We start from the raw sequence: 27,092 nt of genomic DNA on the forward strand, positions 1-27,092 counted from the left end.
TGCAGAGTTTTTTTTTTATATAGCGCGAACTAGACCCGAACCGAATCAGGTATCAGAGCGCTTTACATATTTTCCAGTTACGTTACATGAGGACACACTTTTCTTTTAATTTTCGGCACGGGGAGATTAAGTGATTTGCCCAGAATCACAGGAGGTTTTGGCGTCGTTACCGAGACTCGAACCCAGATCCCCAGGTCCGAGGTCGAGCGCCCTAGCCGTTAGTCCAACTCCTCTCTTAGAATCACTAAAAAACAACCCATATTTCCGTTTTTATCCACATTTAAAAATAAATACAGACAGGAAATAAATGTTTTTCTGTCTGTATTTATCTGTAAAAATCAGTAAAAACGGAAAACAGGGAGCCTTAATTCTGTATGAGACCAAAATGTCTGCATAAGTCATTCTGCACACCTATGAAGATAAGTTTTTATTGAATTATCAAAAGAGCAAATCTGTTCCCAACAGAACCACTTTACCTTTATAACCACCACGGTCCAGGACAGTTATCCACCAGAGCCGGGCCCCCTCTGGACATTGGCACACTTGGAGGATGACTAACGGACTGCTGAGACCATGCTTACGTTCCCAAAATTTGGAACCCTGTAGCCCTTGAGATGCCACTGCACAGGATCTTGCTACACAACGTTAACTGTTTGGGCAGCCAGATGTTGGTCTACCACCCTAGGATTGGGAGTTGGGAAAGTTGTGTTATTGTTAGATTCAATTCTGCCCTCGCAGACACACAGTATTATGCCTGGGAATGGTATTATGCCTGGGGATTACCCTTAACACCAAATTTACTGATGGTTGGGGATCCATCCTCCTGGCCTGCTCCCCTCCCAGGAAAATTGCCATAGGTAGAGTATCGTTCCAACCCTGGAATGTACGGGGCATGGGCACTGCCAGGATGTGTCATGCTGTCCACCAATGTATCAGGCGGCGAACGTTGGAGGGTTAAATGTATTGGTACAACTTATTCAGGCTTTGATAGGAGGGCAATAATTTGGATATGTCTCTCCGTAACTTGTCAATGCATAGGGATTGAGTTGGACCTAGGGGGGCGATATGTGTTGGTGGATGTGAAGTTGGATGGATGGTAGAAATTGCTGTACATGCCTAATATTGCACAGTCATGGTTTCTGGCACACATATCGGCCTCCTGAAAAATGGTCCCACCTGCCATGGGACGAGTGGTCTCACCTGCCATGGATAATTGAGACCAACTTTAACTGCGTACTGGACCCCTTAACTTGATAGGTCCCATCCCTCCATCTAAATTTCTTCACAGCACGCCCAATGACACAGCTAACGCAATGGTTTACACATTGGTCAGTAATAGATAGTTGACAGACCCTGAACCCGATCACTAGAGAATATTCTTTTTATTCCCCACCCCATGGTCTCCATGTCCGGCTCAACCATATCGTTTGTCACCCTAACACACAGCTTAAGGTAACGGACAGAATACCTAAGCAACACCATGTCAGACCATAATTCACTACTGCTACACACTGAATGGGGGGACACCCTCCCTGTCACTTACAACCTACTGCAATTGAGGACCCAGTATTCTGTGAAACAGTCCGCAAGACATTAGTTAATTACATAACCGGCAATAGTAATACAGCCACCACGTGCTTGATGGAGTGGGAGGCGCTGAAAACCATAATCCGCGGTCATTGCATTCACTCAGTCATGGGGGTATGGGGCACATAAGTCAGTAAATCACACAGGTAGAGTCCTTATTGAGGGCCTTGAGAGGGCAGTGCTGTTGGAAGACAGCGTGAACGCGCTGTTGGAAAACACATAGCGTACTGCCCTGTCGGATGCATGGGACTGCCATGTTCAGTTGCTTGAGTAACTGCATTGCCTAGACTAGAAGGCATACCAGACTAGGATGCATGTGGAGGGAGAGAAACCTGGCCGCCGACAGGCGTGGCTGCTTTGATGTGCGAACATCGAACTGATCACCTGTATCTGCATTTACCCTAATTCATTCGCCACCACTCAGGAGACGATCCATGCGGTATTCTATGGACATTACCAGACCCTCTTCAACCCCACGCCTGTCGAGTGGTAGCCTGCTGTTCAGTAATTCCTTTCCACTGTTGTTCGGCCGGGGATACCCACAGATAACAGGAAAGCCTTAGAAGGCCCAATAACGGAGCAAGAGATATGGTGTGCCATGCATGCCTCTCCCCATGCAAAATCCCGCCCTTGATGGCCCACCTATCAAATTCTACAAAACTTGTGAGACCCTCCTAGTCCCCAGGTTGTCAGAATTGTACTCGACAGCCCTGGCGGTCTGGCACCTGCCCTCATCTTGAGGGTGGCACTTCTGGTGTTGTTCCCGAAGCTGGGTATGACCCAGCGTTGGTTGCTTCATTCAGACAGCTATCCATGATGGGTAGTGATTATAAAATCCTTTGCAAGGTACTGGTGGCGTGCCTGTTGGAGCTCATGTCCACACTGATACACAAAATGGGTTTATACCGGGTAGGTTTGCAATTTGCAATAGCCAGAGATTGCACAGGCTGCTGCATGAGGCCCTATCGCACTGGCCTTACTCTGCTTGCTTAGTCCTGGATGTTGAGAAATCATTCAACACCCTGGACTGGGACTACACGTTTGAGGTCTTGTAGGGAATGAGTATTCAAGGCAGGCTCTCACGATTGATTAAAGTCCTTTACACAGAGCCGATGACAAGAGTCAAGATAGGGCAATAGATCTTGCAGTCGTTCCCAATAGGCAGAGGAGCGCCCCGGGGCTGTCCCCTCTCGCCTTTGTCTTTAGCCCTGGCGATGGATTCCCTTGCACAGCAGCTGCAGCAGTCTGGACACACCCCGGGCATACTGGTTGGTGGCCAGCTTCATGCTGTTTCCCTATATGCCGATTACATCCTATTGTACATCAGGTATGTAAGTGCTGGCATTGTGGACGTACTATATATTCTAGACCGCATCAAAGGCGCCTCAGGACTGGGAATCAACTGGGAAACCTTCGGGTAGCTGCGCGCTTAATAAATGTAATTATAATAATAATAATAAGTCCTGCCTATTCCCGCCTATTCCTGCTGCACTGACTGCCCTGAGCAGGTCGTCAATGCTGGAGCTCATGTTCCTCAGTGGGAGCTGCGAACCTTCAAATATCTGGGCATTAATATATTCCATTCAGCGCAGGACCTAAAAGATGGCAGTCTCTCAAAGGCGCTTTCCTCCCTGTTGCCCCAAAGTGCCTTCTGGTGTTCCCTTCCCCTCACAGTGCAGGGCTGGGTAGCGCTCGCAAAAATGGTGATGTTGTCCAGGCTCCTCTATTACCTCTCTAACCTACTGCAATGTGTCTCTCACAGCACCTTTCGAGTTTTGAATGTGATGCTGTACGGATTGATTTGGCATAGATGGAGGTACAGGGTTGCCCTCTCCAAACTGCAGATGCCACATGAGCATGGAGGGTTGGGGGCCCATGTGTTTGAGCACTACTACCTGGCAGCCCAACTGAAGTGGCCGGCGTAGTGGTTCGCAGGGCACAACCTAGGGTAAGTGAGGGGGTAGACAGAGGCTAGAGTGCGCACTCATATGCGGGAACTATTTCTCCCCGGCACTGCATTGCTGGCTTCCGCATGCCATGGTTCATCTCCGCATGTTCGCTCCCGTTAGCCTGGAAGAGTCCCGCCAGGCGATACTATCCAGCAAATCCGGCTCTCCTTTTGACCCCTGCCCCCCTATGATGCTGCACGCTCTAGTGGACACAGTGAATCCGATCATTAATACCATCATTAACTCCTCTCTGTCCTCTGCAGTGATCCCATTGGACTGGAAAATGGCCGCAGTAAAACCGCTGCAAAAAAAACCTCTAGCAGACCCTACCATGCTCTCAAACCTTCGTCATATTTCGCTGCTCCTGGTACTTTTTAAACTTACGAAAGCAGCAGTGAATAAACAACTGACAAGGTTCCTAGAGGAAAATTATATTCTGCACCCGAATCAATCCGGGTTTAGGGCCAAGCACTCCACGGAGTCCGCTCTATTATACACCGTGGAGAGCTTGAGGACTGCCATGGATCAGGGGAAGAAGGCTGTACTGATCCTGCTTGATCTGTTGGCGGCCTTCGATACGGTGTCACACTCCGTATTGATTGGCCGCCTTGTAGCATCAGGGATAGCAGGGGCTGTGCTTGAATGGCTAAAGAATTTCCTCAGCCACTGGAGGCAAGTCACGGTGCTCGGGGAGTACCATTCGGAAGAGAAAGCGCTGACAACAGGGGTGTCGCAAGGCTCAGGCTTAAGCCCCGTACTGTTCAATCTGTACATGACCCCCCTGACTGAGCTTATTACATCCTTCCACATCAGCACAATATCTTATGCTGATGATACTCAGCTCATCCTGGTACTAGATGGCAAAACGGTGAAGGCTGAGGAAAATCTTAGAGATTTCCTCGCCGCTACCTTTGACTGGATGAGAAACAATCATCTTAAGTGCGATTCGGGAAAAACCGAAATTCTACCGTTCGGACAGCAAAACTTCTTTTCCTCAAGACTATGGTGGCCGCTAGATGCAGAGGCCCCCCCGAACACCATTGTTACGGCCCGTAACCTAGGGATTAGGTTTGACGAGGCACTATCATTTAAGCAACAAGCAGGGGCTGTGGCAGGGTCCTGTTTTAGTATAATGAAGGGGCTAGAAGATTCTTTGACCTCCTTCCATTGGCAGCCAGGAAGACTGTGGCGGTGGCACTCATTACATCTCGCCTGGACTACTGCAACAGCCTATACGCAGGATCAAATAGATCAGTCCTGCATCGGCTGCAGATGGTCCAGAATGCCACCGCCCGTCTTGTCCTGAGATGGCCAAGGAAGTCATCTGCCTCAGCAGCACTCAGGACCTTGCACTGGCTACCTATCCACAAACGGGTGCTGTTTAAAATCTTAGTTATCACCTTCAGGGCATACCATCAACAAGGACCCAAATACTTTCTAAATCGGTTTCAGAGATATGTGCCGTCTCGGAACCTTAGGCCATCAAACTCGAACTTGCTGTTGATTCCTAAATTCAGGCTATCCACCAAGGGAGGAAAATCTCTTGGAGTACTGGGCTCTAGGGCCTGGAATAAGCTTCCGCTCCAATTGCGCCAAATCCCTCTGGAGAACCCTTTCAGAAAGTCCCTGAAGACCTGGGTTTTTAATCTTTCAGACAAAGCATGTATAGCTCTGATATAAGTATAATGTTATAGGAAATAGCAGACTGATGCTTGACTAGTCTTCCGGCCTATTCCACTCTAGGTGACGGGTTTTCAGCGCCAAGATGCTCCTTGGAGTGAAAGCTGCGCTCTATAAGAATTAAATTACATTACATTACATGCAACCTTCTTTGGGTGGCTCACAGGAGCCACTGCAAAGCATGCAGGTATTGCCTGAGGTTCCCAGGTATACCCAGGAGATACCCCTTGGGTCAGTGGGCATCTTTTGGACTGCTGTGGGCTGTGCTGGATCTAAACTCTGGGAGGCTGCATAGGTGAGCACTCTGGGTGATATTTTTTAGGGCGGAGCAATTATCCTGTTCGGCCCACTGATTAAGCAAACTGATCTCGCAGCGGGTCTATTCCCACCACATGGACGCCTTGTGGCGGAGTTGGAGCGCCTGTGAGCCATCACTGGCATGGAGCCTGTCCTGCACCCCCTGCATATGATAGGAAATGGATGCTGCCTGATTTCCTGGCTTACAAAAGCCATTTTCTATAAGGCACACAACCCATTGGCGACGCACCTGGAAACAAAATATTGGCCACGTGTTGACTGCGAGGGAGTGGAGAAAAGCACTGGTCTACCCACGCAAGGTCTCCCACAAATCCCTGTTCCAGTATATCCAACATTATATATTGCACAAAGCCTACCTAACATCAGCCAGATTACATATAATATACCCTGCAGTGCCTGCACTATTGCGCCACAGAGGTGGATATGATACTTATGTTTTGGAGCTGTTTGAGGACCCGCAGGTTATGGGTGGAAGTCTGCCCAGCCCTCGGTGTCACAGACCATGCCGACTTGGACAATACAGCTAGCAGCCTGCTAGGCATCTACAAATGTAGAAAAGCAGTTGGCACCACAAACCGCTTTATAGCTTTTGGTGGGCAATTGCAATGCATTAGAAGGTCCCGAAAATTCAGAGCGCGGCATAGTGGCAGGTGTTGGTTGTCCAGTGGGGAGGGGTGGAGACAGCTGCGCGTCACAGGGAGTAAGTGCAGGGAATGAGGAAGCGTGCCTGAGCTTCTCCCGGCGCTTCAGAGAGCTGCGGAGAGCAAAAGTAGCTCTGCATAGTGGAGGATCCCCGGCGGGATATCTACACCCCTCCGTTTCTTTGTTCCTCCCTGCCCCATTTCCCCAGGGTGGATCCTGGGGGGGAGGTGGGGGGGGGCTTCCTCTGCACGGCATCAGTTTGAAATTATTGCCCCAGATGCGACATTTATGAACACACTATGGCTAGTAATCTGTAAAATGGAAGCGTGCCTATTTCCCAGTCCTGCAAGGCATTAGGGTGTGATCTGACCTCCCACGAGGAGGGATCCAGGCTGAAGGTTGTTGTTCAGGTACTCATGTTCTAACACTGTTAGACCATTTTGATCCACAGGGCTTTGTTGGCATTGAACATCTATGTTGTACTATACAGTATGTGCAACACTATAATGTGATGCTCGTCACGACTGATGTATGAAGAATGTATCTAATAACCCAATAAAGATGATAAAGAAAAAATTTGGCTGTATTTAAAGTCACTTTTTATTTTTCCAAGAATTTTTACATTTTTTACTACTGGTCTAAGTAGCTTATCTAATTTCGCAAAAAGTTATGTTACTGAATAAAGCTGTTCTTTCTGCTTGGTGTGAATTTCTATTAAATTGTTGCCTAGAGAGTTAAATCTAAAAATCCGTACCTAGGCTTGTTTTACTTCGTTCTATTATGTAGTCCGAACAGGCAAATTCTTGGGTGTGAAGACTTCTCTTACCAGTCACCTATGTCAGGTTATTTTGCAACACTTTCTGTGTAAATGCTAACAGAGCCTCCCAGTTCTTGTCACTTAGCTCACTTTCCATGTTCCCAATTGCTTCCCAGTCCACTATAGGCTCTGATGAAGTGTTACTTGCCTCTTTCCACTCCGTATCGTATATAGCGGTCCAGACACTTAGCCCAATGTATCTTGCACTAGCTTAGTTAGTGACCTGTGTTCAAGTAACACCTCTTCACTGGCTTGTATTTGTGTGGTATTTCGGCAAACGTTGTAAGTTTACTGTTGTTGTATAACTCTCTCATTGTGCATACTCCCGATCTTAGCCACACGGTCACAGTATTAGTTTTCTCAGATGTTGCTCTGCCTGTCAGGCTATGCAGTCCCTGGGTTTAAGTTATCATGTTGCTGTGGTTAGAAACACCCATCGACTTGATAGCTCAGACATTTATGAACAGTTTAACCCTCTAACTTACGACAGAGATCTCCAACTCCGCACCAACTCCTTCTCTTGATCGACAGATCTTTGCTACCCTTTTAGAATGGAGCACAAGTGAAAATTCATCATCCTACCGCAGTTTAGAGTTCAGTTAATGCTGAGAGGTTTGGTAAAGTTGTAAAAGTTTTATTTCTCACTAAGAAATTTGTAAAAATGTTTGTCTTTTATTCAATTAGTCAGATATATCCAGTTATAGAAATATCGATAACATTTGGTTAGAGGCAGCAAAGAAAATAACAGCGTATTCCATACAGGAAATAGTCCCTATCTTAACCTAAACACCTACCCTATTATGAAACCCGTCAAGAGATCCTTTTCGAAAAGAGCACGAATGCAGATCATCAAGCTAATAGTTGCAAGAGAGCAAACTCCTCATTAAGAACAGTTCTGGAAACTCAGCCGAGTTCCTCGACAGCTGTAGTAGCAACCTCAAATCCAAGTTAAAAGGGATTTACTACAGCAGTAGCTGTGAACCATCATAAAGAAGGAAATGTCCTCACAAAGGGTAAAGAAACAAGTAAAAATCACTTTAGCAGTAGCTCACAGAAATTCGGGCAACAAAGTGCTAAGGGGCATGGGAGGGTAGGTGTGCGTAGCATGCATGCATTAATAATTCTTTGTAGCTAGGAGCACGTACTATATAGAAAGGCACAAAACATATGTTGCAAAAACAGGTGCTTAACAGCCTGATTCATCAAGCTAAATTGCACTTGCAAAGGGCAAGATTCTCAGAATCTTGCCTTTTGCGAGTGCAATTTTTGCATTTGGGATTCATCATCCCAAATGCAAAATTCGCTATTAAAGAATTCGCACATTTGCGAAGAATTGCATTTAAGGAATCTCTATTTGAGATTCCTTAAATGCAATTCATGAATCATTTTAAAATTGCAATTTTGGGCCGCTATTTACCGAGAGGTCAGACCTCGTGGTAAATAACAAAAACTAAGAAAAATGCATTTAAATGCATTTTTCTAAGTTGCATGTTACACACACACATGTCCTTTGGACATGTGTGTGTGCAACACCAATGTAGATTACATTTCAGGGGTGCTACAGGGTGTCCTTTGGACACCCCTGCACCCTTGAAATCGCATCCTTATTTGCGATTAGCAAATTGCTAATCGCAAATAAGGAACATGTAGGAATCGCAATATTTTTTGCAATTCCTACATGAATCCCGTTTTGCAAGTCCTTAATAGCGATTCCTTATGATTCGCTATTAGGGGCTTGCAAAACGGGAGATTGATGAATCAGGCTGTAAGTCCTTTCCAACCAATGAAGAAGGATCTTCTGATGGTCCGTCCCCTCTCCTCTCGGTTCCCACGAATAGCACGCAAGTTGACGTAAAGTTAGCTGAAGAGTGCTAAAGTTTTATGCAGTAGATACATTTGAAGAAGGTTCTCAAGAGGACTCTCAGTAAGCCTGTACTGCTAGTTCTTCACCGACCCGTTGTTCAATGGGCTAGTCTAATAAATGAAACCTTTTCTACTCGCAATGTCCTGGTTAAATCATAAGAAAAGTTTTCTTCAATAAGCCGTAATTCTACTAAACATTTTATGTTATCATAACACATAGCAGGGGACTTAATGTCATATGATGAAATCATATGGTGTGAGGAAAGAAAGAAAGACATTTTCTTGAAACAGCACATTTTCTGACAATGACATGTACTCCCGTTAAATATTAGAATAAATCAGAGGTTCTAAAAAGCATTATTTTATTAAAGGGAATGAGAAGGGAGAGAAAGAAAAACAAATATGACACCTAGTCATGTGAGCACGATGAAAATGAGAGCTTTCTACTGACTAATAAGCTGCACGTTTGATTTTACATATTTAAGAAATGCACATATTCCTACGGTTTGTTTTTTTATTAAGCATTGTCTACGTCATTTGCAAGGTACATTTTAACATCCGTGCAAGGTTAGCATGGTCTAAAATGTTCTGCTCTATCAACATTCTAAATCTTTAGATGTGCCATTAAAGAGTGTTCCAGTGCATTCACCAAATGTGCTTTGTACGGGGATTGTTGTTGCTGCCCCTTTTTGATCTTTTGCTTCACCCTGCCACTCCTCCCAGTTTTTTGACAGAAATGAAATAAAACTCTTGGTCTTTGATCAACATAAGTGAGCTTATTTGCTGAAGTGCTTGTGATAGAATCAGAGATGTTATGGAAAAAGATACCCACATCGGTCTTTTCTTCTTTGACATCATGTAGCACACGTCTAGGCTATATAGAGGCAATCACATTCTCCGTAAAACAAATAAAATTATTAATTTGATTGATCTAAATTGTACCACACTTAAAAACCCACAGACTGCAAAAAAATCAATAAAATGTTTCTAAGTTGCTTTATTTAGTTCAAAGAACACACATTAAATATTAAACCGTTACTATACAGATATTAAATATTGTACATGTAGTAAACAATTATTAAATATTGCATATGTACTATATAGTTATTAAATACTCTACTTCTACTTAATAATCAATATGTGAGCAAACAAATTCACCTTGAAGCCAGTGCAGGGTAGAACAGCACTACCCCTAAAATATATAGCAGTTCAGTATCATCGAGATTAGAGTAATGTGTGGGTGATTGATTATGTGTATAATTAACAACTGCATGTACACATAGCAGCTTTAAACGTGTCTCCTTCTGTGAACAAATGAAATAGCAGCAGCTTTATAAAATTGGGTCCGATTTTCAATGTATGCCTAAGGCCACAAGAATCCTTTATTTTAAAAAAAAAAGTCATACGCAGTAAAGATTGTCCTTGATGGCGATAGAAAATATTTATGACACCTTGTTTGTCCTAGCCTTAGGTTTCCAAAACTGTTTTTTTATATTCGTATTTATTATTCTAATGTTGGAGAAGAGGACGTGAATTTGGTAATTGTTTATTAGACACTTCCAAACTGGCAAGTGTGCAGTGCTGCAGAGGTACCAGCCCACACATGAAATGCAGCATGCTCTGTTAATAACTATCCGGTGCATCACAGGAATGAGTGCAAGCTTCAGCCCACACAGAATGGAATGGAGCCCTTTCTAAAAATGACTTAGCAGCCAAACAGCTACACAGTTGTCCAATTTAAAGCATTTGACTTGTAGATTTAGATTGTGTTATGTTATCTACCTCTAGGACACCATTCTCAGAAAAATGTGCGCAGTCTCACTTATCCAGGAATGAGCGATGCTTCAAAGATCAGTTCAATTTTTGGTAATAATGGGTATAAGAAATAGGACACTAAAGGTTGAGCAGTGTTGTGATGGATCAAGTGAAAATAATAGTGTTACTGATAGTTTATCTGATCATTTTTTGTCTTTTGTCAGTTTCTTGGTACTAAATGTTATTAATCTAATTACAAATGGAGCACTAATTTGTGTACATTTTCCACTGTGCAGACAACAAACGCATGGAAATTTCCAGGTGGACTGTCGGACCACAGTGAAGACATCGGTAAATATTTCCATATCATTGTTTCATGCCAACATCAAAATGTGTTTTTAGTAGAGTTATCATGGTTACACACACACATATATACAAACACTGTAAATTCAATATTTAGCAATACATTATTTGAAAAGGCAACGGTGTATTTATATGTGCAGTTTTCGAGGACCCTATCAAGCACATGTTGCACTCACATTGAACTTGTTTTTCTCCTCATAACCATTATTATTATAAACAGCTCGGCATGTCATGACTAATTGCTGAAACCCAAAAGTGGGTTCCAATGGAAGGCATTGCAGTAAAACAAGTTTGAAGACCTTTTAGATAACTGAGTAATGTTAATACTGAAAGCAAGTTGAGTAACACTGCTTATGCAGGCCTATTAATAAGACTGTACGGACTCTACAAAATAAATTCAAAGACATGGAAATGACTTGCACAACACTGATTCATTCAGTTACTCCCATGGTGAATTAAATAAGTTCAGTTTATTAACAAACTAAGTGATAAGTGAAGTGTTCAATTTCCTTAACATTTTACTAATGAACTACATACAGCTGCTGTGAAGATTTGATAATGACCTTTTTCCCTGTTGTGTTGCATCTATTTTAAAATTGGCAATTGTCCAATACCAATGTTTTTGCAATAAATGTGCACAAAAGCCACCTGTATACTCAGAAGGCTTGATAACTGACATTTAAAAAGGCTAGTGATAGTTTCACAATGCAATACTCCGCGGAACAAGAACATTTTGTAACTAGTCATGGAATAGCCACTGTTGCAAGGACTATCCCTATCAGATCCGAAGGGAGAGTGGACAAGGAAAAAACAGACAGCATACTGTCACTATTAGAGTAGCAACCATGCACAGTAGTTGAGGCATTGAACACTATATATCAGGAATTCATGTTCAGCAGGACTACTCACAAGACAAGAGATTTCCACACGAGGCCAGCTCGTACCCAATTCAGTGATTGCATACATTTGGAATCAGGAACAATATATGACTGTAACTCCTACATATGATTACATTCTGGAACAGTGTTCAACAGAAGGGTGCCCGGACCATGACACCAACGATGAAACGATGCTTACTGGGCTACTGTTCCACTGGCTATGGACATGTTAACACTAACGTTTCATGACTAGGTTACCGAAAGAGTATTGTAGGATAGCAAGAGGGATTTTATAGCCGAGGATGTACGTCCCATTCCCATTGCCTCCGGGTAATCAAGCCAAGCCAACTAAAAACATGCAAGAGAAGGCAAATAGTACTGCCACAGGAAAACACCACCCTTAATATGCTGGTGTTTTATGACCATTGTTAATTGCATTGTGAACACGATACTGAGATTCTTTCTTGATCCCTGAAACCTACAATGAAGTAAGATGCTGTCCACGAGGAGAAAGGGTAGGAACGAGAATGGTGACCTTTCTACTGATTTTTGTAATGACCTCAAGATGTATCTAATTATGCTCTACCTCAGCAGGACTACTAGTCTTGAGGCACAGCAACTGTCATATGGGTCCCCTTCAACGATCTATAGGTTTGCTGAATGAGTAATGCTAGTTTCTCAGCCAGACAAATTGCCAATGTTAGGGGATATCCTACAGGCAGAGAAACTGTTTGAAACACTCTATGCAGTCAGAGCAGATCTGCGAGTTTACACTTTGTAAGAAAACTGTAGCAGAGCAGAGATAGAAGCCCTATTAGCATGATTTATTATGGCTTCTCTACAATAAGTTATAGTTGACACAGTGAGGCTGTATACCACACAGGTGCGTGGGTGTATACTGGTGTGATTTCCTTTTGGTACACAGTTATGCCCCCAAATTTCAATACAGCCGCACCCTAAGGTCATGCCCCAGGCATGGCCTTTAGGCATGGTCAGCTGAGTTTGGGAGAGGATTGTCAACTTTCGACCACGTTGTGAGACCAAAGGAAATGGTCTTTAGGCCGCAGTTTTTGTTTCTTTGCTTGCCAAGAATTTTGAATGGTAATTCATTGAAAATACAACTTTTAAGTAACCGCTTAGTTGCCCTCTCTTCTCTCTCGACCAACCTGCATGTATTTATCTGTGCAAGGTCAAACCTAGGTAGGCCGAGTTTTTGGAAACTTTCATTCAAATGTGTCATAGAGAGCCAAAGGCCATTGTTTTTTAATACACAAAGCATGCACATATGCCTATGGAAATGTGTATGTATGATAAAGTCAGTTTTGGGACTCTTCCATAACAATCTTCATTAATCAATCTGCACTAAACTATGAGCATGTGCACGTTTTTACACGGCTTTCTATAGATTCACCACCAAGGCCAGCATTATTATCAAATGTTTTTTTTCCCAATACAAAGTTCAATTCTACCATAACTGCAGGGTTATTACCACAACACTGTACAATTTATATATTGCAGTGTCAGTGAAATTAACTGTTGTTATTACTGAGTTGATTAGTCAATAGGAAAAGCTCATTTTGATCTCTGATAACTTTGGTTGTTGTATTTACCTACATAAAACTTTTTTTAAACAGTGCTTATGCAATTTTATGCACTTACCACTGGGATATTTGGTCTCCACTGCAGTATAAACTAATATTCAGATTTGCACCTAGATATGAGGATAGCGCCTGAGTTAGGACTGAAATAAATTGATCATGTAGTTTGGTGTAAATCTGCTCAATAGTTTTGGTGAAATTTAAAATATGTGGTTATATCTAAGTGAAGCCTTTGCTTTCTTTTGGTTCCCATTATGGGCTCCGTGCGTTGTTATCTGTCTGGCAGGGAGGCTCAGCAGTTGGCGCAGCATCTCAACCAATTCACATACTGCAAGAAGCGCCGATTGGATGGGGAACGTAATGCTTTTTCAGCTTGCAAACTTGTATTGCAGGAAACACAGTGTGTGAAGGGAGCACAAGCCTTGCGTCAGAGGGGTGGGGAGGGGGGAGTGGTTCAAGGGGATACTATAGAAGAGTAAAAATGTTCTTCCAAACCAAAATGGAGGACCTGGGGTTTGCAAGCCAGAATATGTAGTTCACAAACCAAATTGCATCAGAACATGCCTAGTTTGTGAAGCGAGTCTCAGTTCCTCAACTGACTGTTAGGTTAAATAAAGGATATGCTGAGGGTGTGGACAAAGGGGACTGAGAGCAGAAAGAGGGGGCACTGCTGTGGTCCTCGGTTTCTTGGGCAGGGGTACTCTGGAGGGGCTTACTTGAAAGTGGAGGGTTCTCATTCTCCTGCCCCCTTACTCTACCTCAGTGATTTTCCAGACATTTCTCATTCAGCCCCGGATGTTGGGTCGCGTTGTGTATTAGAATAGAATAATACTCTTTCCAAGGATTCTTTGCATTTTAATCTGCCTGTACTTTCTTCACTATCATCAGGCTTCTTGTTATGGCTTTTCGGTACCCCATGGGCTCTCTTGCTGCATATACCCAATCCTCCTCAGCTGTGCCCCTTGCCTTCTTCTCTGAATACTCACTTCATGGACTGAGGTGTTCATATTTTTTATAGATGTTTTTATTCATTATAGTGCTGGCTTGACAATCAGGATGGCTTTTCACACCACCTAATGGACCACTAGTTACTGGTAGATATTGCCATTCTTCATATGTCTGGAAACTTTATGAAGAGTGCTGCTATGGCCTTTTTCTTTATATATTTGCTTTCCAGAATTCCCAAACCCGCTTATGTGCCGGCCCAGTAGTCGCAGCTGTGTCTAGCCATTGCAGCTGCATTGGTACCTAGATTCATTTCAGCATATCTCCTGCATTAATGCCTACCTCTTTATTCCATACCCCATGTTCTTTACTGTGGATTCTGCATCTGGCTACCATTGTGAGCCTCTGTCTTAATGAGTTAATTCAAAAACCTGAAATTGTGGCTCAGATCTTGATAAGATGCTATCTGTTACATCACAAGTCAGCACTTCACTATGTATGTAATTGTCTACTTCGTTATATAATGCTTAGATCTAGAGTGACGTGCTCTGCCAAACATGTTCTTTTCTTTTGAATTGATATAAAATTCCACACCCATCTCTCATGCCATAATGACATGTTTTGAGCTTTCAATTTATGACAGGATTTGTTAGTCATTACCTTGTGTCTTTACACTGTGAGGTGATCTGCTAGGACATGCAAAAGCCTACTCTTGAAAAAAAATCCTCTCTTCTCCATGAGATAGCGTTACAGTCTTTCTCCTAGTTCCATGCCTCCTTCCCGGGAACCGCACTTCTGTGTCACAACACTTCCTACCTTTTTACCTGTTGACCTGTTGTCAGATGAACTTCAGTCCTCAAGAAACCCTCTTCTTTGACTGGTTACTTTCATATTGGGGAGCATTTTGACACATGGCGTTTCCTGAAGGGGCATTCTCTGTTTCTCATATTCAGTTGCCTGAGGGTGGGATTACTTTGGGGTTCGTAACTAAAGTGTTAACAGGCATCAGCAAAGGCATAGAGAGCTTCTTGGGGTTTGCTTTCTACTGTGGATAACTGGTGTATTCCTTGCTTTGAAGCTTCCAGTTGTGCCACCTTTGTGTTTCGAAGGCCTTCTTTGTGACCATTACTCAATAGGTGGTTGAAAGGAAGGGAACAGGGGGTTGCTCTGACGATGTCTGAGCCATACATAAATTGCAGAGGCTAGCTCGATCTCTTTTTCTGGGTTGGAGGTTTGTTTATAGATTGTCATCAAGAAAATTGGCTTCCCCCTTTCTTACCACACTAAAAGACGAAGCATGGGAAGGCCTTGTACACTCTCATTGTCATGAGAGCCTTATGATGTCGCCCTTCCATAAAAGTATATTCATTGTTGTTAGATAAAATTACTTAGTTGTCCCTCTCAAACCATCTGCCATAGGATGATCCTCCTAGTTAGAGAGGAAAGGGTTCCTCTTTTATGAAGCTTGGCTGGTTCTCCCAGAGCAACAGAGCATTGTTAGTTGGAGTTTCCCTCCTGGGAAACTAGGTCCTTTGTCAAGGAAGTTCAGTGTGTGGTCTAATTGTAATATAGCTGTTCAATTTATTTGTAGCAATACTCTGGTGTAGGTATCCTATTTCATGTTTAGTATGGTATTATCACGTGTGAAGACTTGACTTAAACTTGTTTCATTCCAATGGTGTAAGGACTGGAACAAGGATGTTAAACAAGGGGGTTGGGCCCAATCAATTGCTAATAACTGCATTACTTCAAGTCCAGGTTTTCCTAAGTCCTGCCGTCCCCCCAGATTCTTGGTTCTCATGCTTGTGATTACACAAGATTGGTGCTGCACAGATGTGAATTTATGGAAAGGTGGCTTAGAACAAGCGAAAAGACTGGCACTGCAGAGCATATGAAGAAGAGGTTTTCTTTTAGGATCTTATTCATTTAGGGTGTCTGCTTCATTGTGTTAAGGAGTAATGAAGATTAATGCTGGTAAGTAAATAGCCATTAATTCTTACTGTTGCCTAATCTATTAAAATATATGTTGTAAAGTAGCACCCCAACTTGGGAACCTGGAATCATTGTGTTACCAACTGCAACAATGCATCCGATTCCAAGATTTAATACATTTCCGAATAAAACAGGAATGCATATTGAAGGTACACAATTAAAATCACTGCCATTGGCATTTGTCTTTATTACCTTTCTAATTTTATTTCGTTGTCTACTTAAGATATTGGTATGTCTGTTGCGTCTACTCCTATTTTGTAGTAGATTGTGTTGGGGTGTTGCACCTCATATCGGATTTACTACTAGTTAAGGGTGCACGTGAGGAGTAGAAAGCAGTAACCAGGGCAGAGTCCATGCAATATTGTATTTGGAGTCTGCTTATAAAATTAGGCGCCACCAATTCCGTAAATTTGTGGAAGTACTTACTTTGTATCATTAACACATTTGAAAACATAAAGTCGTGTTTCTTTTTAACCCCTTGCGTGCGGCAAAAATAGTTGCGCTGTGCGGGGTTTTTAATTATTGAGTGGGATTCGGACACCCACCGTGACGTGCGACGGCTCCCGGCCGTCACAAGCATGCAAGGGGTTAAAGTGAGAAAACATTACTGCTTGTTTCTGAAACAGAAATGGTAATTTGCATGTAGAGAAAAACTGTTTTCGGCTGGCTCATAAAGCTTTAGTCACAGTAAGGTTGCCAGCAGCGTGCACTGTAGGTCTTTATACACCGTGCCTAGGTGTACAACCTCCGCCACTGCGCTAACTAAATTCCTTTATGCCAGTAGTCTAACAATCTCAGGTTACTCACCAAAGAATGACTATTTGTGTTGATGCTAAAGAAAAAGACGCGTAGAATGATATGTGAATGTGCACAGAGGTTAATGCAAAGGTGTGATAAAAACTATACAAGCATTTTTGTAACTAGCATCAAGACCAAGCTCTTTTCTTGATTTGAGCACCAGGGAAGACCTACAGTTTAAGCAGGCCATCCAGTGTAGGGAAAAACAGTTCTCTTTGCCAGAAGTCTAGAACATTTTCTTTTTTTTTATGATAGCAGCTGGGGTTTTGAAAAGTACTGTGACATCAGTCCTTGATGACTCCTTTAACATCTCAAACCTTAATTTGCTAAAAGTACATAGAGATGTCTGTTTTGAATAAAGCAACAGCAGACTCACTATTTCAAGAATCTAGCCAGCAAAACCTTGAAAAATGATCATCATTCTTGGCATGCTCAGAAGAACATAAAACACAAATGTCCACTTTAGTTTTGTAGCTTTGACCTACATTGAACTACGGCGGTAATATATTCATCGTGAAAGGTTCTTTCTTTATGGTATGAAATAATGTTTTCATATATGTTCATTTCCTTTCAGGAGACACAGCAGTCAGGGAAGTGCTTGAGGAGACTGGCATAAAGTCGGAGTTTAAGTCCATCTTGAGTGTAAGGCAGCAGCACAATCACCCAGGAGCCTTTGGGAAGTCTGATATGTACATCATCTGTCGGCTGGCACCTCTGTCGTATCGCATTAACTTCTGCCCACGTGAATGCCTCAAGTGCGAATGGATGGACCTTGTCAAGCTTGCCACGACTACCCATACCACTCCAATCACCAGCAGAGTCGCTAAGTTACTGCTGTACGGGTATAGACAAGGGTTCGATAAGATTGATCTGACGATGAAAGAGTATCCAGCAGTTTACTCAGGCAAGGTTTACAAACTCTATCACAGGGAGCTGCCAGACAATTTGGGAAACTCTTCTGAGTCAAAGTGAACTTCATCTTTATTATTTATTAATCAGTTGAAACAAGTGCCTCATTTTTACTCTAGATTTCCAATATCCGAAAACAGAAGGCAGCTAATGCCCTTTCACTAGACCAATTTGAAATACAAAAAACATAAATCCAGCCAGAGCTACAATGCTCATGAAGACCTGTCCATTTTCTTGTTAATTCAATTTTCTTTCCACATCTTTCATGGGACTTGTATGACTACTCATTGAATATTTGCCTAACACTTATAACCTTTTTATTTTTTGCTTTTTTAACCACTGAGTTATGACTTGCATAAATTGTGGCAGGAACTACACTATTGTAAGCTTCTTCTCTTAAATGTTAGCATTTCCCTTTGTATGCATTCTTGTATTTCTGCACAACCCTAAAATCTATAAGTACCATGAAACTAATTAATGCAGGACAGAAATCATTGTTCCGCATACCAAAGTGAAAAACATGTGGATCTCAGTTAATGTGAACATTTTGTTGAATCGTCCAAAATGTATTGTTGGACAGGCAGAATGAATTTCCATAACATATAGTGAGGGTATATATATATTTGATCGTTGTTTCAACTTCAGGGAAATCTTCATTACACTATATTTAAAGGTAAAAATGGCCCTTCAATAACAAATGGTGAGGGTATATATATTTGATCGTTGTTTCAACTTCTGGAAAATCTTCCGTACACTATTTTAATAGGTAAAAATGGACCATTAAAATCAGCTCTTGGCCGACATGGGTAGAAAAAGGATTGCTTTCTGTCCTGCTCCGGTTTTTGATCCATTTTTGTATTGTCCAGTTCGTTTCAGCGCCACATACCAATCTGAATATTTCCGTGATCGGTACGTGTTATAGTTGTTGGACTCCAGTCGCTCGAAAAAGAAGCATTCATCGGTTATCCATTTCTGCAAAGAAAAGAAAATTAGGTTAGCACTGTTGGATACAGCCTCTGTAGCACAAAAAATCATCTCTTTGTGAGTATAAACCAGGAGAGCTATAAGATGCTAAACTGTGTTTCCGTGGATCAAACCTATGAAATCCTAACAGAAGTAGAGATTGCCAGTGGCTAATCAGTCGTCCACGGAAGTTGGGCAAACATGAGATACAAATAATAACACAGGTGTAAAAAAACTGGATTGTTGCTGAAATGGTCAATCTTACCTGCAAAACAGATCATAAGGAAATAAACTAAAAGATACATTTAGACACACCACTTGAACTCCAGAAAGAAATCATCATTTGCAAAAATAAGATGCTGTGAAGTGAAATAGTAGAAATTTAAAAACATAATGCATGCTTGTTTTTTCACTAGTGTAATTGCAGTAATGTCACAAACACACAGGCAAGGAATATGGTTCTTAAGGTCCCGTTAGAGTAGGAGGAAGAAGAAGGAGGATTTTGGGTCACATGATTACCTCACTGGTCCTTTCTTGCTAAACAAATTATGTCAGCTCAGAACAGGGCTGGATGGGGAATGAAAAGCAGCCCATGTAAAAATGTTCAGGTAAGTCCTGCTTCCTTCCTCCCCTTGCTTTTCTTCTATCCATGCTCTTTCTCTGACGTTTATGGTAGCTTGCGTGTGTGAGAGGCACTGCTGGTGAGTTGCGCTCTTGATCAGCCAGCCATCCCGGTAAGGATGGCTAACACATGGATGCCCGTGTGCTGCAGGTGTACCACCACTGTTAAACATTTTGTAACCACTTTAGAGGAGGTGATGACCCTGAAAAGCAAAACCTTGAACTGATGTTTGTCACTTACCACACACCGGAGGTAATGCTTTTGAGCTAATTGGGATGTGGAAATAGGCATCTTTGAGATTGAGGGCAGTAATAAAGTCGCCTTGTTATAGTAGAGGTAATACATCCTGTAGAGTGACAATGTGGAAATGTTCTGATAGGATTTATTTGTTGAGGAGACTGAGGTCTAGGGTAGGCTGGAGGGACACATTTTGTCTTGGGTATGAGAAAGCAGACGGAGTATACCCCTTGAAGCTGTGATGGTACTAGCTCTCTGGTGCCCTTGAGTAGGAGTGTCTACCTGTTCCAGAAACACACATTGGTATTTTGCGGGGGAGCGGATGTGTCTGTGGAATGGGATGTTGGGAGGTGTATTGGTGAGCTCGAAACAGTAACAATGCAAAATCAAAGGGGATGATGGACGGAGTGTTGAACATTGCAAGCACTCACCCCCAGTCAACTGATCTGGATTTAATCCATCATCATTCTTTAGCTCACTCTGCCACCCCAGTTTAGACATGGCCATATGCAAATCAGTCTGACCCTGTGCCTTATGGAAACAGTCCAGCCTGAACTGCCAAGCCATGGCTTCCCTGAACCGGAAACACTCATCCTGGGGCCGGTTTCTGGCTAATCAGCCTTCATCAGCCAGGCTAGCTTGAATCCAGTGGCAAAGTGAGCAAGGGACCCACGTCTGGGCATACCCTGCCAAATTAGGGCGAACAAAGCAAAACCAAAGGGGATAATGGACAGAGTGTTGAACATTGCAAGCACTCACCCCCAGTCAACTGATCTGGGTTTAATCCATCATCAATCTTTAGCTCACTCCGCCACCCCAGTTCAGACATGGCTATATGGCCTGGCTGATGATGGCTGATTAGCCAGAAACTGGTCCCAGGATGCTTGTTTCCGGTCCAGGGAAGACATGACTTGGCAGTTCGGGCTGGACTGTTCCCATGAGGCACAGGGTCAGACTGATTTGCATATGGCCATGTCTGAACTGGGGTGGTGGAGTGAGCTAAAGAATGATGATGGATTAAACCCAGATCAGTTGACTGGGGGTGAGTGTTTGATTTGCTCAAACGCTCCGTCCATCATTCCATTTGGTAATGCTTTGTTCGCCCTAAGTTGGCAGGGTATGCCCAGACGTGGGTCCCTTGCTCACTTTGCCACTGGATTCAAGCTAGCCTGGCTGATTAGCCAGAAACCGGTCCCAGGATGCTTGTTTCCGGTCCAGGGAAGACATGGCTTGGCAGTTCGGGCTAGACTGTTCCCATGAGGCACAGGGTCAGACTGATTTGCATATGGCCATGTCTAAACTGGGGTGGCGGAGTGGGCTAAAGAACGGTGATGGATTAAACCCAGATCTTTTGACTGGGTGTGAGTGTTTGATTGGTTCAGATGCTCCGTCCATCACCACCCCCTTTTGTAGAAGCTTTGAGGCGTTTCGATGGTTTAAGCTTATAATTCCATCTTTATCAAGACACAGTGATAATGTTCTCTCATATGTCTCTCTTGGTTTGACTCCCCTTGAAAAGTAGCGTAATTATACGGTGGCTTGTTCTTAACTTACCACATTCTTTTCATATGTGTAGCATTTCCTTAAACGTTCGTAGCTATCACTTAATTATACACTTCAATCTCGGTTGTGTTCTTTAAATCCCACGTATATATTGTGAAACCACAGCGCTCCCCTCGGGTCTTAATCCCGGTTAGGTAATGGGCCCCGTATTCTGCTTTAACTACGACGGACCCTCGAGGCTATCACTCCGCTTCTCCAACGTGCAGCCGATAGGTCTGCAACATGCTACCGGGAACACGGGTGTCGTCTTTTTGTGGTTTTAAATGGTAGAGTTGCAGAGTGGTAGCAGGAAATGTTGGATAAGAATCAATTGAAAAGGTATATTTCTGGGTATACCCACAGCCATGAAAAGTTATGCTTGTCTTGTTACACTTTGATGCTTCTATTTCAGACTCTGTATTTGATGCCCACATGCAAGTGTTTAATACCCGAAAGTTTGAAAAATCTTGCATGTCTTGTTGTAATATAATGTCCATCACAATCCACTGTATTGACTGTTCGTCCTTTATTAGGTCTCGGGCCTAGCGTCACACTGCGTAAGCCGTGTGGGCGGAGCTCGAGATTTAATGTTTTCCTACAGTGGGGCTTGAACCCGCCCCTCTTTTCCATTGGCTGGCCTCGTAAATGCTGGCCACCCATTGGAGGAGAGGGGCGTCACTCCGTTTAAGCCCCGTCTTTTTGGGACAGAGGGGTGTGTTTTTTCGTTTCTTTCTGTTTACTTTCTCTCCTCTTTTCATTGGCTGGAATTTAACATTCCAGCCAATGGGAAGAGGAGAGAACGAAAACATGCCCCTCTGTCCCAAAAATGACCCTGCGTTTCTCCGAGGCATACCTGCCTCGCCTCGGAGAAACGTGGTCGTGTGGAGCGCCCCTGAAATTTGGCTCTAGTTGCGCCTCTGCTGATATACAACACAGTACAATGACACACGACGTAGTGCTATTATTATTTAACACGTGATGCTAGGTGGCAGAGTTGGTCGTATACAACAAATCAGACATTAATACATAATATAGGTGACACATATTCGGATGAATCTTAAAAAAGCACATCCTAATAGAACTGCGGAAGTGACGGAGTCATGGCAACCTTGCAGGTTGTGACAGAAGAGAAAACTTTTTAATTCTATCCTAGGTTGTCGGACTAGGTGGGGGGGGGGCGTTGCTTCGCCTCTGCGAGGAGCCTCCAGCCCTGTTGTTGGTCTGACACAACAGCCTCCGACTGCATCCGCCATCAGGTGACTCACGCCGTCTGTCCCCGTCTCCGCGTCATGTCACACCGGAAACCAGCGCATCCAAGTGTTTGTGTTTGGTTCTTCCGTGAGACAGCACAGACTGAGCCCCCCTCCCTGGAGCTCTCGCCCCCTCCCTTCATCCCCATCTCCCCGTGTTAGGACATGATGACAGCACACTGTGTTCCAGAAGAGAGGCGGCACAACAGAGCCAGCTGCACGCAGACAAAGAGCAGAGGCGGCCCCCCACCAGAGCCCAGAGCGGGGGCTTCTGCACTCAGAGCAGAAGGGGGCATCGGGCAGGGCAGCCGCAGGGTGTCCAGGATACCAAGAGGGCGTGGGTGGGCCGGATGCACCCACGGGAAGACGAGAGCACTGGCGTGGGCGCTGTAGTAGCGCCTCGGTTTCTGGTGGGTGCTAGCTGCGCACCCACTGCTGCGTGCTGAGCGTGGCGTGGACCTCGCATGTTAACCATTGCACCCCCATATCGCTCAGCGCGGCGATCTGAGAATGAAAAGAGAGGCGTGTAGCGCTACATTGAGGAGTGAAGCACTTCTAGGCGCTTTCAGGCTAAATAGGACATGACAGTTTTGAGTTGTCCTGCCAGAACGGCTCCGCCTGTTTCAAAGCTGCGTCTTTATTGTGTCGGTGCACGCTATCACAGACATTTGTTTAAGGGGCAGCCTAGATAGACCCCAATCTCTAAGTCACAAATCGGCAATGAAGTCACTGGTCAAGTGACTTTTGATAACAACAATTGTGTGCACATTTAGCTCATCCCACATGTATAGAAATTTAGCACAAACGCGTGTGCCCATTGTGTTAGAGGCAAGCCAGCAGGTTTATAGGGCGAGCCGAGGTCTGGCGTGGCTCTCACACGCACTACACTGGGCATGTAAATTGTACAACAATCGTCAACTTAAAATATGATAAAGACGCTTCAAAGTTCTAAAGAGTGAAAGGTTTTTGTACAGCACACTTGATAGGGTGCTCAGCAAAGGGGAGGAGCTTCCACACAAAGGCTCCCCAGTTCCAACAGTAATCACATTCACAACCACTCCTTCAGATATCACCAGGAAGTGATTGAAAGCTGTCCGATTGATTCTTCTTTAGTGGCATTATTCTTTCGCAGATGGAGTTCTTGCCAGCCAACATGTTTCGTCTTGTGCCGTAATAACCAGATACTTCATCAGGGCTTCTGTAACCAAATATTCAGGCAATCGCCAAGTCAGTCCTCAACCCAGGGTATGGTTAAAAAAAGATTGGAACACGCTGACTGCTTAAACATCAGTACAGGGGGTACAAAAAGGGCCAGTACACAGAAGTGTGTGGGGCTCTGTGTGTGTGTGTGTGGGGCTCTGTGTGTGTGTGTGTGTGTGGGGGGGGGCTCTGTGTGTGTGTGGGGGGGGCTCTGTGTGTGGGGGGGGCTCTGTGTGTGGAGTTCTGTGCGTGTAGAGCTCTGTGTGTGTGTGTGTGTTGAGCTCTGTGTGTGTGGGTGGAGCTCTGTGTGTGGGTGGAGCTGTGTGTGTGGGTGGAGCTCTGTGTGTGTGTGTGAGTGGAGCTCTGTGTGTGTGTGGGGCTCTGTGGGCCCGATTCACAGAACTAACTTAAGACAAAATCCTAAACTTACTACCATTTTGGTATTCACAGAAGGCACTTACTCATGTTGGTATTCACAGAATGCACTTACTCATTTCGGTATTCACAGAAGTTAGGAGTCCTAACTTTAGGACTCTTAAATGCCTTCTGTGAATACCGAAAGTCTTAAAGTTAAGATTTTTCTCAATTTAGTAGTAGTAAAGTTAGGACTCCTAACTTTTGGAATCCTAAATGCCTACTGTGAATACCGAACGTCTTAAAATGGGGTTTTTTCTCAGTTTAGTAGTAGTAAAGTTAGGACTCCTTACTTTAGAACTCCTAAATGCCTGCTGTGAATAATGAAAGTCTTAAAATTAGGATTTTTCTCAATTTAGTAGTAGTAAAGTTAGGACTCCTAACTTTTGGAATCCTAAAGGCCTACTGTGAATACCGAACGTCTTAAAATGGGGTTTTTTCTCAGTTTAGTAGTAGTAAAGTTAGGACTCCTTACTTTAGAACTCCTAAATGCCTGCTGTGAATAATGAAAGTCTTAAAATTAGGATTTTTCTCAATTTAGTAGTAGTAAAGTTAGGACTCCTAACTTTTGGACTCCTAAATGCCTTCTGTGAATACCGAAAGTCTTAAAATTGTTTTTTTTCTCAGTTTAGTAGTAGTAAAGTTAGTACTCCTTACTTTAGAACTCCTAAATGCCTGCTGTGAATACCGAAAGTCTTAAAATTAGGATTTTTCTTAATTTAGTAGTAGTAAAGTTAGGACTCCTAACTTTCGGACTCCTAAATGCCTTCTGTGAATACCGAAAGTATTTAAATTAGGATTTTTCTCAGTTTAGTAGTAGTAATGTTGAGAAAAATCCACATTTTAAGACTTTTGGTATTCACAGAAGGCATTTAGGAGTCCGAAAGTTAGGAATCCTAACTTTACTACTACTAAATTGAGAAAAATCCTAATTTTAAGACTTCCGGTATTCACAGCAGACATTTAGGACTTCCAACGTAAGGAGTCCTAACTTTACTACTACTAAACTGAGAAAAAACCCAATTTTAAGACTTTCAGTATTCACAGAAGGCATTTAGGAGTCTAAAAGTTAGGAGTCCTAACTTTACTACTACTAAATTGAGAAAAATCCTAGTTTTAATACTTTCATTATTCACAGCAGGCATTTAGGAGTTCTAAAGTAAGGAGTCCTAACTTTACTACTACTAAACTGAGAAAAAACCCCATTTTAAGACTTTCAGTATTCACAGAAGGCATTTAGGAGTCCAAATGTTAGGAGACCTAACTTTACTACTACTAAATTGCGAAAAATCCTAATTTTAAGACTTTCGTTATTCACAGAAGGCATTTAGGAGTCCTAAAGTTAGGAGTCTTAACTTTACTACTACTAAATTGAGAAAAATCCTAACTTTAAGACTTTCGGTATTCACAGAAGGCATTTAAGAGTCCTAAAGTTAGGACTCCTAACTTCTGTGAATGCCGAAATGAGTAAGTGCATTCTGTGAATACCAAAATGAGTAAGTGCCTTCTGTGAATACCAAAATGGTAGTAAGTTTAGGATTTTGTCTTAAGTTAGTTCTGTGAATCGGGCCCTGTGTGTGTGGGTGACTTTGTGTGTGGGTGGCTGTGTGTGTGTGTGTGTGTGTGTGTGTGGACTTCTCTGTGTGGGTGTGGCTCTGTGTGTGTGGGGTTCTCTGTGTGTGTGGGGCTCTGTGTTTGTGTGTGGCATTTGCGAGAGATTAAGCTATTGGCATTGTAAATGACAATGCCATTTATTTATCTGTTTTCAAAACCAACACATAAATAAAAAGGTTGTCATTTAAAATGCCAATAGCTCTAACTTTTGCAAAGGCGAGACCGTTGCATTGCAAATGCTTGTTTCAAAGTCTTTATGGAAAATATAAATAAGCATTTCGAAAGCAATTAGGACTCGCATTTAAGGCCTATTCGGTTTGTCAGTGCGTTTTGGTGATGCTGCACAGCATTCAAAAAAGTATTGCCGGTTGGTTGCTCAGTGGGCAGTCATTTGTCCCCACCTGAATGTCATAAAGAATACATCAATATTCTAGCCCCTCACCTCCTTAAGTTATATGAGGAGTTACTAAACAAAAATATTCTCAAAAACATTCTTCCACCAACGCTTCGAGAAGTTATAGCAATCACACTGCTTAAGCCTGGTACACCCCCTCAGTTGGGTGATCCCAACAGATCCCACTCCCTAATCAATGTAGAAACCAAAGTATTTGCCAAAATGATGGCGAACGGCCTACTTTCTCTTTCTACCTTCCAGGTATGGTTGTCTTCAACAGTGGTGCTAGAACAATTTTTACAATAAGGGGGCTGTCATCAGTGTTACATCACTGAAGCAGGGATTGTGAACAATCCAAGCATCACACAAAGAACAAGTGTAGCAAATGGATTCAGTGGGAGAGTGGTAAGGGTGTGGGATGTAGCTGGTGATGCATTTCGGAGCACACTTGTGCTATATTACTAAAGCATGGCCTGGTGGCACACTCTTATTTATAGTCACTACAGTTTGCATTCAAATGGCCACTAGATTTATTTGCCCAGACATATGGTTTTATTGATATAACTATACAATGCCCAAACCATATTGTATAGAAAACCAGGTTTCAGTGAATATTTCATTTGTGCAACACCATGGGTATTCATTTGTTTGATTCTATTAAAATATTTGCTTCCATCACACTTCGAATTATATAGGAAGGACATAATTTGTGCATTCCTAACTGGTGATATAGGCTGAAATATGTGTACGGTTGATTTACTT

The 27,092-nt window shown here is 43.1% G+C and overlaps 2 protein-coding genes across 2 annotated transcripts in view; one reads left to right on the forward strand and one right to left on the reverse strand.

Annotated features, from left to right (window-relative positions):
• Positions 1-19,374, forward strand: part of NUDT6 (nudix hydrolase 6) — a 96,879-nt gene extending 77,505 nt beyond the window's left edge. Inside the window, exons 4-5 of the mRNA XM_078676816.1 lie at positions 10,908-10,962; positions 17,760-19,374. Coding sequence (XP_078532942.1) covers positions 10,908-10,962; positions 17,760-18,157 — 453 coding nt within the window. The 3' untranslated portion in view covers positions 18,158-19,374. The remainder of the gene's footprint in view (positions 1-10,907; positions 10,963-17,759) is intronic.
• FGF2 (fibroblast growth factor 2) overlaps positions 18,149-27,092 on the reverse strand; it is a 453,164-nt gene continuing 444,220 nt past the window's right edge. Inside the window, exon 3 of the mRNA XM_078676817.1 lies at positions 18,149-19,066. Coding sequence (XP_078532943.1) covers positions 18,881-19,066 — 186 coding nt within the window. The 3' untranslated portion in view covers positions 18,149-18,880. The remainder of the gene's footprint in view (positions 19,067-27,092) is intronic.

This window comes from Lissotriton helveticus, chromosome 2_1, assembly GCF_964261635.1.
Source record: "Lissotriton helveticus chromosome 2_1, aLisHel1.1, whole genome shotgun sequence".
Classification (NCBI taxonomy): Eukaryota; Metazoa; Chordata; class Amphibia; order Caudata; family Salamandridae; genus Lissotriton; species Lissotriton helveticus.